This window comes from Triplophysa rosa, linkage group LG18, assembly GCF_024868665.1.
Source record: "Triplophysa rosa linkage group LG18, Trosa_1v2, whole genome shotgun sequence".
NCBI classification, from domain to species: Eukaryota; Metazoa; Chordata; class Actinopteri; order Cypriniformes; family Nemacheilidae; genus Triplophysa; species Triplophysa rosa.
In genome coordinates, this window is record NC_079907.1 from 9,252,617 (window position 1) to 9,265,889 (window position 13,273).

At 38.4% G+C, this 13,273-nt stretch overlaps 1 protein-coding gene across 2 annotated transcripts; it reads right to left on the reverse strand.

Moving 5' to 3' along the window:
- Positions 1–7,136: 7,136 nt before the first annotated feature.
- Positions 7,137–11,673, reverse strand: sost (sclerostin). 2 transcript variants are annotated; one of them, XM_057359339.1, is made up of 2 exons: positions 11,284–11,673; positions 7,137–9,225 (listed from the first exon to the last, which is right to left on the reverse strand). In XM_057359339.1, exons 1-2 carry the CDS (start codon positions 11,522–11,524, stop codon positions 8,810–8,812), a joined length of 657 nt encoding a protein of 218 aa, XP_057215322.1. In that variant the 5' UTR covers positions 11,525–11,673; the 3' UTR covers positions 7,137–8,809. The 2 variants fall into 2 exon arrangements, with proteins under 2 accessions (XP_057215322.1, XP_057215321.1); XM_057359338.1 differs by having other exon boundaries at positions 7,137–9,228; positions 11,284–11,615.
- Positions 11,674–13,273: the final 1,600 nt, after the last annotated feature.

The window sequence follows — 13,273 nt, forward strand, 5'->3', positions numbered from 1 at the left end:
CTATTTCTTACACACTGGCTTGTGGTTGTTCTCGGGTTGGTAATGACCTTTGCATGTGTTAGAAGAAATATCAAAAACACATAGTTACGCATGTGAGTATGACATGGCTAGTGTTTTCCCTTTCTGTTTTGACAATTTCTTTGAAAAAAATATTTGATTTATGTATGTTTTATTAACTGGAAGAAATTTTGTTAACCTTAAAAAAACATAACCCGTGGAAATGCAGCAAAATCCATATACATGAGATTACGGGATTTCAGTTGTCAGATAAACCAAAGCCTGCTCATGTCTTTTAGAGACCATGGAAAACTGACATGCCAACTTACATATTTTTTCCAACACTGTTGACATTTGATTGCTAACTGTACTTTATCTGATGGATGAAGGTCTAGGCCATCTGCTGCTGAAATCATCCCGCTATGTGTCCTCCTCTGGGCTTTACAGTGGGCTTTTTGCCCATCCCAAATAAAATATGTGAAACACAAACTCAATTTAATGGAAAAATGTTAATGAATTGAGATTTCTGCTCTAGATGAGATCCATGTGGATCTACAAATGAGAAAACATTTAAGCAAAATGAATCACATCTTTGAGCAGTCTCATTTATCCAGGCTTTTGAAAGTAACTTGCAGCTTATTGTGTCTAAGAACCACCCACTTCAACAGTCCATCTGACAGACATATAAAGTGGCCAAACACAGTTATTTTCCTTGTGTACCATTTAGGTGTAGGGTAATCAGAAATTGATAATACCATAGTAAAAGATGTGTGTGGTAAAATGAATTCTATGGCTGTGCACTGTAAAAAAAACATAATTATTTAAACTGATAATATACAGTATATACAGTAGACTGTGACATTCTGTGTTTATAAAAGTAATAAGTATTAAATGGCCTGATTTTTTTTCTTTTCTCATGGATATCCATTAAGTGACGTAAGAAACGTTGGCAGTAAGTTTAATGTCAAGGCAGATTGATAAAAAAAATCTCTGCGCCCTTACTCTGAAGTTTGTGAAAAGCCAATCAGATTGGAACTGGTGATGAGGCCGAGACTTTGAGTATCTTTAGGTCATGGTGCAAGTGAAATGAAAAATAACTTAAGAGTCAAACTCTGGCTCATGTCAATGCATATACATATTCATCAACTTGAAAGCACGAGTTCTGAAAGTCATTCTGTAGTCCCTGTATTCTTAAAGGGATTTATAAGTTTTTGATGCAAAATTTAAACACCTCTATTTGGTATTTCTAGAGAGTAAGTTGCATGGATATTCCCTAAGGCTGTATGTTATCTGATGAGGCTAGAAAGCAAAATCGATCACTGGCTTCAAATCCCTTTAAGCTTCAGAGATCCAAAAGATATCTGCTAAGCCCCTCTCGGGCTCCGCACCAGGCCACACGGCTAGGAGGCAATTTTCACCGCATTTTTACTGATTGCTTATTTCTTTATTCTTTTCTTAAGGACTCGAAACAGACTGATTAATCAGAGCACTCAAAATACCAAAAAAATCTAAACGGTTTCCATCTGGAACGCAATCAAAAAAGATTCACATGTAACTCAGAGAATGACATGGCTTTTCAAGAAATGAGAACTATTACAAAGGTTTGTGGTGGAGAAGAAAGACGAGAAGGTTAAAGATGGACGTTTTAATGAAATTATTTCGTGGAGACCGATTACGGAAAACTACTGATCGGCTCCTTAAATAAGGAAAAAAAATCAATTTGGCAAAACAAAGGTGGCATGTTATATGTGGTTGCCAGGTTTTTGATTTTTTTTTCAGAATCTTTCTGAAGTAGTGGAGTGGCATTTTTACAGAGACATAGAGGAACCCGCATTAGAGCTGTCAGACGTTGTGTTGAGTGGTGAGGTAATGCTACAGAGACATATTAAAGCTCTTGGTAAAAAAAAAGTGCAGCGTGATGTGCAAATCGAAAGAGTTCTGTCATGATCAGAAACCGCTGTGGTGCACATCTGGGTGATGAGAGGTGGGTGTGACCCTCATGGATTTTTAATGGTTTTTAATGGCGCCATATTTTATTTCCAGTATCATTGTCTTTTGGGAACAGACATTATGCAGCCAATTCAAGTTTGAATGCAAGCAAAGGTTTTGTTGCTCTGTTTATTTTTGCTTAATATTAATATGCATGGGACTGGCTCAGTCATGATGGTCACATTTTAGCTAGTTGAAGCTATTTTGATCAAAAAATGAAACTGAGCTGATTAGTTTCTTGAGTTGATGCTCCAGAACAGATATGTCATACAATGATCCAAAAACTCATGAAGAGACATACTGTAATGAAGGTTACATGAGACTTTCAACATCCAAAGTAAGTTTTATTCAATAGCAATTCACAAGGAGCCATAAACATTGTTCTAAAAGCTATATATATTTTTCTATATAAAAAATAGTGTCTATAGTGTTTATGTTGCTTAGTATATTAGTAGAGCATTGTGTTAGGTCTCAAAGGTCATGGGTTCTATTCCCTGCGAATACAGTAATATAAATGGACTGAATGCATTGTATACACAGTTGCTTTGGATAAAGTGTCTGCCAAAATGCATAAATATTTTACAGTATAAACATCAACAAAATACTGTCATAATATGTCAACTGACACAAAATAATTCATTTTCTGTATACTATCTTCCCTGCAGTTGCTTCATTTTGACTAGTCTGCCTATGACATCACATGTCATGATGATGTCACAAATGTCCCCTCTGAATCTGATGCAAGAGTCCTTAGCTGATACACTCATACCATTTGGCATGTGTTTATTGGCAGAGAAGGGTTATGTTCAAGGTGTGTATTTAACTTGGATCGACCGTAATCTTTTAAACAAACAAACTGTAAACTTGAGCCAAGGATAGACACCCAGCTGGCAAGGTCTGTGGTTAGCACTGATATGAATGTTTCCTCGCTTCCCACACAAACACATTTCTCAAACGCTGTTTTTCTCTGCTTTGTCTATTTCTACAAGAGAGTTCCAGGGCTTTTTGCCATATTGATTCCAAATGGCGACAATCAAGGCAAAAAAATGCCCGGAGCCCCGCCAATGCATTTTTGCTTTGGCTTAGCATGGTAAATGTTTATTGAGTATCCGGTTTCATGTCCCGCTCGGGTTTCCTCCCCGCATATCTTCGGGCTACATCGGATGCTGCCACTTGGTTGGGACGGTCAAGCCTCATCGAACGCTGCTGACCCATGATGCTTCCATGCACTCCTGGACACATCCGGCAGACGTCCCACCGAGCCATCCTTCATGGATCATTGATATGCACCCTGCCAAGGTGTGGCCCTTTACTACTTGTAGGCCCAGGATTCCGTCTTTGAATGCAGCGTTGAATGGAGGACATGCTGAGTGGCTCCAGTTTCTCCTTTCTGCCGTGACCCTGGCCTTTTCTTCAGCCACCCCCACCGACACCACCAGGTCACACTTTCTGTGCTCGACTTCCCGTGTTCCCACGTTTATGCCACGGGCTGCTCTGCTTTGAATTTGGTATAAGCTTTTATAGTTCATATGGCCTGATAAGGGAGTGGCCCATGTAGAACAAACATCCGTATCCAAATGTATCCGTCATAGCCCACATGTGTTTGACTTTGGAAATTGGATTCTTGGTTTCTAAACTTGAGTTGCTTATTTAGACAGGCCGAACATGTCAACTTGTGCATAAACATTTCAAATATAAGTAATCGTCAGTAATCTTTTCAACAGCAGACTGTATTGCATAAATGCCGTATAGCGATTTTGTCTAGCTTTATGTTAGGAATTAGTATTTTTTATGTCTTTTGATAGGACCGAAGCACTGTTAGCACCATTTGATTCCATGGCAGTCAATAAGAACAATTTTTTTAAAATCATGTGAAATTTGGCACACTCATGACTCATTTGGTGGTCTTCCTGGCAAACCCTCTGCTACTCAAAATTGGACTTTCTATCCTGAGTGATTTCAATCAGGAGTCTGATTCACAAAACTGTTCTTAAGACAAAATATAAGATTGTTCTTAAGATAAATTATAGGAAGTTCGTAAGAATGTTCCTTCTTAAAGCCCCACTGAAATGCCTTGCAAAGCGCAGCATTATTTGATGTGCTGGCATAATGAAAAATACTTTCATTTTGATTTCACTGGGGCTTTAAGTTCACAAATGTTTTCATCATAAGAATAAAATGACATGTGCTTTGCAAATCAATCTTGATCAATCAATCCTGTCTTCAGAAGTTTTTTCGGGGATACAAAACATTCCCAACTTCCTAAATATGGCAGTTAAGAATGTTTTCTGAATCCGGCCCCAGATTCTTACATCTTACATAATGTTCAGATCAGGCCTCAAGATTGATTTTTGTAAACAAATGAATCATGTTCTAATGAATTTGATGAGAAACAGAAGTCTCAGCTAAGTTTTGTCATAATGAATCAGAACTTGATAGGCATTGTCATCACCATGATCTGAGCGTAACTGTGAAGAATATAATTGCTGCCCGCAGCTTATTTTTGATATGTTTTTTTTTATTGTGAATGTCTCATTTCCTGTCTTTAGGTTTCTGTTGTTCTTGTTTATTGTTTCCAGGTGTGTCTTTTTAATTAGTTTCATTAAAGCCTTTATTCTTGTGTTTTTTAGTAGTCCTGTTTGCCTTGTTTTTGTTTATCCTCGCTGTGTGTGTATGTTTGGTATGTTGGGGACTCTGGTTCCCTGTTTACTGCGTTGTGAACCCGATTCCGTATTTCTTGCACATGGGTTCTGGTATTTTGCCTTATTTAAAAGTAGCTGCACTTAAATCCTTAAATTGTGCAACTTTCAAGCAGTACTTTTTTACAGCATTGACTAAAATGAACAGAACAATCATAGAAGTTTTAGAAGATATTTTATTTTTGGACAATACCAGAGGTCATTTACTCCAACATGTAAATCTTTTTCAACATATTTTTTAAACCTAGATTCGGAAGAAAGTCAGTAGACTCACTAAGGACAAATCTCGCCAAGCCATTGAAGTATCAGCTTTAAAAAGTATGCAAAAGTAGTGTCTTTAGTAGTGGGTTTTGCGAGCATTCAGTCGGGTTGTTTGAGAAAGTCACGTCCAACAGTGAGATTTATGATCTTCATCACATGTTGAAAGTCCACTGTATACTTTTGATGATGTTAGCGTATGTGTTTACAGACACTAGAAGGTGAGGAGTCATGAGGTTAAGCAAAGACTGATTCAGCAATAAACATTATTAAACACATCGTAAACCTCACAAAGAAGGTCTCTTTAATGTCTCAGATTTTGCCCTCAGTTTGTTATTATTTTATGATGAAATGGCTAATCTTATGTCATTTTAACAATGTCTCAACCTGTTCAATCTAGATTTGCCCAGAGCCGTTGAGAGAGAGTCAACTCAACTCAACTCCATTGACTCCAATGGAACCAGTTTTTTTTTACAGCATTGGCTTTTCATGAAGCCTCTCAATAGTTCCCAGAAGTTAACTGTAACTCATGGAGCTGCAGCTAAACAGACCACATGAGGTCAACTTTTACATTTAAAGACGGAAGTCATTAAATGAATAAAAAAAGAATTAATAAAGAATTAAAAGAAAAATTAATGAATCCATGAATCAGGTGACGCTCAAGAAATTTGAACTTCCACTCTCTCTCTCTCTCTCTCTCTCTCTCTCAGTGGCTCTGGATTTGCCTATAACAAGCATGCGACTTCAGTATGAAATAAAATATTTCTAATTTTATTCAAAAACTAATGCTGTGTTCACACCAAGAGTGAATCAAACTATTTGTGAGAGTAAATTACATACAAAGTCAACGGAATGACGCAAACTGGGTGGCGCTATTGCTGCGAACGTGTGATGTTCTTTTCAATCATGTCTTCTGTCCAAGCTCATTGAGTAAGGTTTGCCACGTACGGATGCGCGAAGACATTCCCTGTCGCGTGAGGTACTGTATGTGATGAACAAATAATCCTGCAAGTAATACAGAGCGAGAAAGGAATTTTAGAAAAACATCTGAGACAAAGATGTTACCTAAATGAGTTCACTTGGAATGTTAAGTCTCGTAAGAAATGGTTAATCTGTGGATTACAAGAAATAAAATGCCTCATGTAGACATCAACATAACAAAAGCATATTCCATGCCCAGCTATTGTCTGAAACGATCTCTGGAGATGCCCGAGTTACTGTGAATCAGGCACAAAAGTGTTAAACGCACACCGAGGAGTGAGTCTCAGCTGACCCCTCTCACACACTCATGTTGCCCCTGTGGCTGTGGACCAACAGGGACCAAAACGACTAACAACTGCATATAGCGCTCGTAACTCAGGTCAGAGGCTTTGTCAGCGTCAATTTATTTAAGAACTACTCATGTGACACATTCAAACACTTGTTCTTGAATTACTTGGGAATGTCTATGCCTGCCAGCTTCTTTTGAGCAAAAGCATGCCAAGTCAATTGGCAATGAATATGACCTGATTATGATCATTGTGTATGTTCCCGAGAGACTGAATATGCATTGTTTTAGAATAGAAGAAGAACAGATTTTCTGTGTTTGATTATATATCTCGTGGTCATAGATCTGCCGCACTGTAAAAAAGGTTTATAAAACGTTAATTTGCTTGATGGCGCTGCGTCTGCAACATAAACACAGCGTTTAGTTTTGTGTACTAAAAAGTCTGGACAAATACAAGAAGTTCAATCATTAGCAAGTACACAAAGCACTCAAGCGTGTAACAGACAGGACACACACACACACACACACACACACACACACACACACACACACAGGGCATCAAGATTAGAAGGACTAAAACAGGCCTGCCAATCTACGTTTCCTTTACAATGTTTGGCTCAGACTGCGAGCATTACCAAAAGCTTAAACAAACAAATGAATTCCGGCCCATAGGTTGTTGTTCACCGTACCGGACAAAAAAAGAGTCGTTTCTGTTGTGACTGTACAGTTCCTATCTGACGTGAGGACTTTTTTTGATGCCAATTTCCTTTTCTCGCCTTTTGTAAAGATGTCTTAGACATTCCAAAGTGCTACAAAGCCTCTGCTTCCTAATTGCACAGTATTGTTTACAGAGGGCTTATTGAGGGACAGACTTAGCGTGCGGGTGCGGCCCGAGAGCAGAATGGATCTGTCAAAGCAGTCTGAGAAGAATGATAACAAACACGTTTCTTTTCACATATAGGTTGCTTAACTTTATTCATGTCATCTTTTGTTATGAAATTCACTATAATTATACATATAGTACAATAATGGCTATTATTTTCTACAAAAGGATTGCATAAATAATTTAAATGTTGAAATTCAAAAAAATAAATATGCAGTTCTTTGTAACAGTCTTTTGGTCGGAGAGGGTGTGGATCTGTTTGTCGAGCACTCCTTCGTTCAGAGGATACCTCAAGAAAAGACCACACAGGTACAGTATGTACATTGCTATTTATGGCAACTCTGTTTATGCGAGAAAAATCCTTTCCAGTTGCTATTTCAAATACGCAGTTGAAAAATTAGCAAACAATGTCAGCGCTGTTTAGAAAACAGAGGTCATGAGCAGAAAATGCTACAAAATGAACTGAAGTCAGGATTGTGGATTGGCCGGGTTTGTGGACTGTTCAATTTGCCGTTCTTTTACTTCTTCATCCGGCGCAATATCATCCAGCCAAAAAAACCTCAAAGTTAGATATACTTCTTTTAGTCTTATCGTTCCTGTCAGAAACCAGATGAGGACACAGGATGGATGATCTTCACTGAGGAGTTTGGTAATGGATGTAAGTAACAATTTAGATATCTTGTAGTGATTGCAGATGGCTGAATATCTCCAAATGGTTTCCATTGAAAAAGGGTGCAGCAAAGTTCTGTGCCCGCAAGGTAACACGAGGCGCTGCAGATTCTTGCGCACATGTGGGCCTCTTTTTCGGGTGTTCTAACAAACAGGAACTGACCATGTCAAGAGGAAATGGCTTTTTATGACTCAAATCCTAAACACAGGAATGGAACTATTTGGTAATTAGGACAAGTCACAGTAATACCGATTGCGGTTCTTGACCTCTTGGGACTTGGACCGTGGAGGGCTGACACAACTTTTCAAACTCTCCGTAACGCGGCCCTAACTGCCAGTTCCGATAAGTTTCTTGTGGAAATGTGAAGTTGCAGAAATTCGCATAATGACTGGCTCGGCTCCCCAACCTGTCAAAAGGACTCATGGGTTGGTTAAATGACCAAGGTTAAGAATTTTGGGTCTCAGCAATCTCTCAACAGCAGCATGTCTCTTGGGCTCAACAACGGCGGACAGTCAAATCATACGTTGCAGCTTGTCCCAAAAGACGATGCAAATTCTGTTTATTCAAACATTCACATCAGTGACATGTCTGTAGCGTTTGGTGGTTGACCTTGGTTAGCTTAACCTTGCATTGAACTTCAAACTAGAAATGAACTGCTTAGGCAAGAGTTTGGGAAGTTATTCCTGAGGAGATATTCCTTCCTCAAATATATCATGAACTGATCGACTATGACGTTCCCTGAACTAATCTGTCACAACAGCATATATTTCACTCAAAATTCCATTAGTCCTCTTGAGTTTTTTAATCAAACATCTCTCTTACTGGGACTATTTTGGCTTGAAAGCACATACAAACAGAGACATCTGAAATACATTGAAAATGGTCATTCATGTAGTCCTTTTTTTCTTTTCTTCCCCTTGTAGTTGAGGATCGCCGTCTCGGAAGTATGTGTGTATATAAGTGTATTTGTATGTGTGTGTGTGTGTGTGTGTGTTTATGTGAGCAAGAGAGAGTTTTTCAGTCCACACACAGCAAAGACAATCTCCTCAGTACGAATTGCTGTTGATGGCGGGTGTTTTGCTCCGTCCACGTCTTTGCTGAAGGCGCGTGGGTTTCTTATTGCGCCGGGGCTTCTGGGAAGCCGACTCTTTGGCATCTGATTGGTTGTGATGGCGAGTGTAGCGTTTGCACTTGCAAGAGGTGACTACTCGGATTTTGTACGTCCTGTTCGGTCCATTCGGACACTGGAGCTGTATCCGCTGAGTGCGGGAGTGAGCGGGGATGCAGCGGTAATCGGACAAACTGCTCCTCCACCATTTTCCCCTCAGAATTGAATTTGGCATCAGGTGAGATGGAAGGCATTGACCAGAACACACCAGTTCCTTCACTGGCTTGACGCTGCGGCAAGATCCGTCGGTAATGTAGCGCGTAGAGCGCAGCTCCCTGCAGCTTAGTTCAGAGGCTTCTACCGCACACAAGAGGAAAGAGGAGAACGGTTAGTGAGGAAAAAATGAAAACCACAGTTGAAGCTAAACGTAGAACTAATAAGTTAAATGTTTCCAAAATTGTTTTAGGATGTATCTTAAATAAGACACAGCTACCAGGGCTGGTTTTTATCGACTCATTATGGCCATGTTTGACATACTGAGGATTTAGAAGGGCAGTGTTTGTTTTGCAAAACACAAAACATATTTTAATTTATTCCTCCTTGTTATATACAAGTTTGTTTATTTGTCATGAATAAACATTTTTGTTGTGTGTCCTTCCAGAGAGGAAATTACTCTATAATTCTCATACTGTATATTGATATACAGTATATTTACTTTAACAAAAATAAAATATACACATATATTTATATTTTTATATATGTTTCTTATTCGTCTTCAAATTTGGTTTTATCTAGTTTGGCTAAAGAGGTATACCGCATATGAGTTTAAAGGACAGAGGTTGGAATTCATGGCAAAAAAGACAAAATAGTGAATTGGATCTAGAAACTGAGTTTTGCAATAAGCTTTGTAGCTTAAACAGTGACCGCATGCATCTGCAAGACGTTATTTATTTTTCAATGGCTCTTCGCTTAATTAAGCCACTATACATCAGATGTGTCAAATAGAGATAACACAGCGAGTGGAAAGAAAAGTTTCCTTCTTCAGCTCTACTCGTGGAGAAGAACAAAGGATTTATGTGTCTGATGAGTGTTCAGGTTCTGCCTCCCATGATTCTCAGAAAATCCGATCTGATGTTTTATGAGTACTCTTCGTGAGTGTGGGAAGGAGCTGGATGAGGGCCAGACGAAGATCAACATATCTCTGCATGACCCCACACTGACCAACAGAGAAACTATACACGTCACCCGTTCTAGAGCTGCACATAAGAGTGTGATTTACCCACCTCATCCCACCCCCTATTGAGCAAGTGTAACATACAGGCTTGCCTTGATAATTGTTTCCTTATGCTGCAACACAATTAGATATTTGGGATTATCTTGCGCCTCTCGTTCACGAATTGCTTAACGTTTACTTTTGTTGTTATTAATGTCATAATGTTTTTACTGTTTCCATGGAGGATCTCTTAATGTTTTCCGAAGTACCAAAGTCTTCATTTGTGCTCTGGAGAAAAGCTCACACATGCTCATATACATCATTGTTGGTTTGAATTTACAATAGTTTTGCTTTTCACAGGTGGGAGTCGTTCACTTACATGGTAATACCCTGAAGAAACGACCCCTTAGAATAACTTCCCACATTTTAAGATACCTAGAACCCATCCTGTTGCAATTAGATAGTTATGGCAAGGCAGACCTTGACTAATTATATGAAATTGTGGAACAAAAAGAGTTTGTCAAAGACAGTGCATCACTTGAGTGAAAAAGGTGGAACATCGTGTATTCCTCCTAAAACATGGACAACCACCTTGAAGCTTTCATTTCAAATGTAACATGTTTCTTTAGAGCCAACATCGCTGTAAGGTGTTGGAAATACACGATGGGTGTGCGTGCTTTGCATATTAAACAATAAAATGCAAGGTGAATTCCCTTTGGAAGACATTGGGTGGTTTAACAAGTTCTGGTAACAATCATCTTTTTACTGTAGATAGTTTATTCGCTTGTGAACATTTATAGGTGTAGCCTAATAAATTTAGAAGACAAAAACATCGCAAGATGCAGGCTATGCGGTGTCTTATAAGCACTGTACATGGGCTATTTGGCACTAGTAAATTCATACCAAAATTTAAATTTCTAAAAAACGAAAAATTTATATATAATATATATCAGCAAATATCTGATCAGTTGTTAAAAGCTATACGCATCAAAGACCTAATATCAAATGTAAGTTTTGGTTTGGTGATTATTTGCGTAAAATCGATGTTAAAAGTTACATTTCATATTTCACATTTTTTACTATTCTGTTTAAGGGAAAGACAAAATCATTATTACTTTTTGACTAATATTTTATGATTGATTTATGTTGATAGATTCACGTTGATTAAATGTATTGATGTAAAAATTATGATTACATACCATAAGTATGTGAGTTGGCGGATGACCTCCTCCCGCCGTTCTTCGCCCGGTTTAGTGTGTTATTGTCAGAATGCATCTGCTCCTCGGGTCGCTGCGTGTCCTCCGTGTATTCTGGTATAATTTCTGTAGCATCATTTTTAAAAACCCTCCATCCGTGCGCAGCTGTGAAACATCCCTGCAGTAGCAGCAGCAGCAGCAGCAGCCGCGCGCCGCAGTGCACGAGCGCAAAAGACACCTGCATGCTGAAAGAGAGCGCGAGACTTACAGCGGGCAAACTTTCACCGATTTCCTCTTGTCGTGAGAGGCTTGCCCTTTTAAAGTACCACAGGTTTCGCAAAAACCAAGACAATTTAGCGCTTACACGAAGTGGGAGGGACTTAGTATGACCGGCTCATTCAGAAACTTATATGGAGGAGGGGGCACGCGCAAAAACGTAAGGTCAGCTCGAGAGAGAAATTGTCTGTTTTTCTTCAGCAGTAAGATAAGATATATAACTGTTTCATCCTCTGTCTTTTTCCATTGTTCTCACATACATAAGATTAATTTATTTGTATGTGATGTGATGAAAATGTGTTTAGACAGACTCTTAACATGACTAACAGACAGACTTCCCATATTCAGTAGTTTGTATGGAGATATTTGTTTTACCTTATTTGTAAATACAGGAGGTTGTGTAGTGCATTATTTTATTTAGCCATTTCTATTCAAATACGTTTGTTAAGTGTTTGCTAATAAATGTAAAACGTAATACATATTGGGGTATTTTTTCATACTAAAGATAAAACGCAGGAATCTTGAGCAATCTTGGCATTTTGGAATTGGCATAAAGTATATCAGACAACTATCCTTGCAAATTGTAGTAGAAATCAGATGAGAGAACATGAAAACATGAGAGAAACTTCGATACCAGCAGAGTTTTGACCACAGCCAAACAAAATAAGGATATCACCCAGTCCTCGTATCTTTTAACTTGCTTTGAGTTGAATTTGATTTTAAAATACTAGTTCTAGTTGACCCCAAATCGACCTAAGGCTTATACATCACCGATATACCAAGTGAATAGAAACCTAAAACACCTCAGATCAGATCAAATTTAGCTCATTTTTCTTTATTACTCTTTTAAAAGATTTTAAAAATCAGTTTTGCTATATTTCTTTTCTCTTATAATGATTGTGCACCTTTACTCTGCATGCAATGTGTTATAGCATAGACCTGCCTTGCCTATATGATATAACCATCTCACATCATTATCTGTGCTAATGAGCTGATGTTTTGAATGAAGTTTGCTAAAAAAAAGAAAGCCATCCAAATTGTTCAGTGCTTTAGTCAGGACTGGAACTGAGAACGCTTTGTACAAACACTGCCCTCTTGAGGGAACCCAAACAATATTTTTTTATAGTCTGGCCTATTACAAATGACTGATGATCTTTAGTATTTTCAATATTCGATTTTGCATTAAATTATTTAAGATAGAAAATGGTCCATACATGGCACATGTTCTATTGCATTGATACATACTGCATTTGTCATCATTTTAGTTTAGAAACAAAGCAGGAGAAACAGATTTCTATATATTCTGTGACTTTTTGTCCTATCGTCATGAAGCAAAGACAGATCACAATGCACACCACAGGCCCGTTCTGATTGTAGCCTGCGTTCATTCCCTGTCATTCACTGGCTGTTTTTATTACTCTTTGGGTTTGTGCACAGAAAACACAGACTACAGGCATGTTTTATCAAGATAGCAGCTTAAACGTAAATAACACTCAGATGTGTTCCAGATTTACAAGGGCTGCCAGCATGACATATTTTTATAAAAAAGAAAAAAGTTAACACTATGTCAAAGCCACGTAAACAAGGCATTTAACTCATCTGGACTGACAGGGCTGGCCCCTAATGCACATGAGCTACAAATACTGACTTGCGTCTAGGCAATAAATGTTTTCGGATAAGATGGAACTGGGTCAAAGTTAAGCAGAAACAGTATAGC

Coding starts and splice junctions, on each gene's coding strand:
- sost (XM_057359338.1), bottom strand. CDS start 11,524: ATGCAGGTGTCTTTTGCGCTCGTGCACTGCGGCGCGCGGCTGCTGCTG. Junction 9,229..11,283: donor CGCCAACTCACATACTTATG/GTATGTAATCAT, acceptor TGTGTGCGGTAG/AAGCCTCTGAACTAAGCTGC.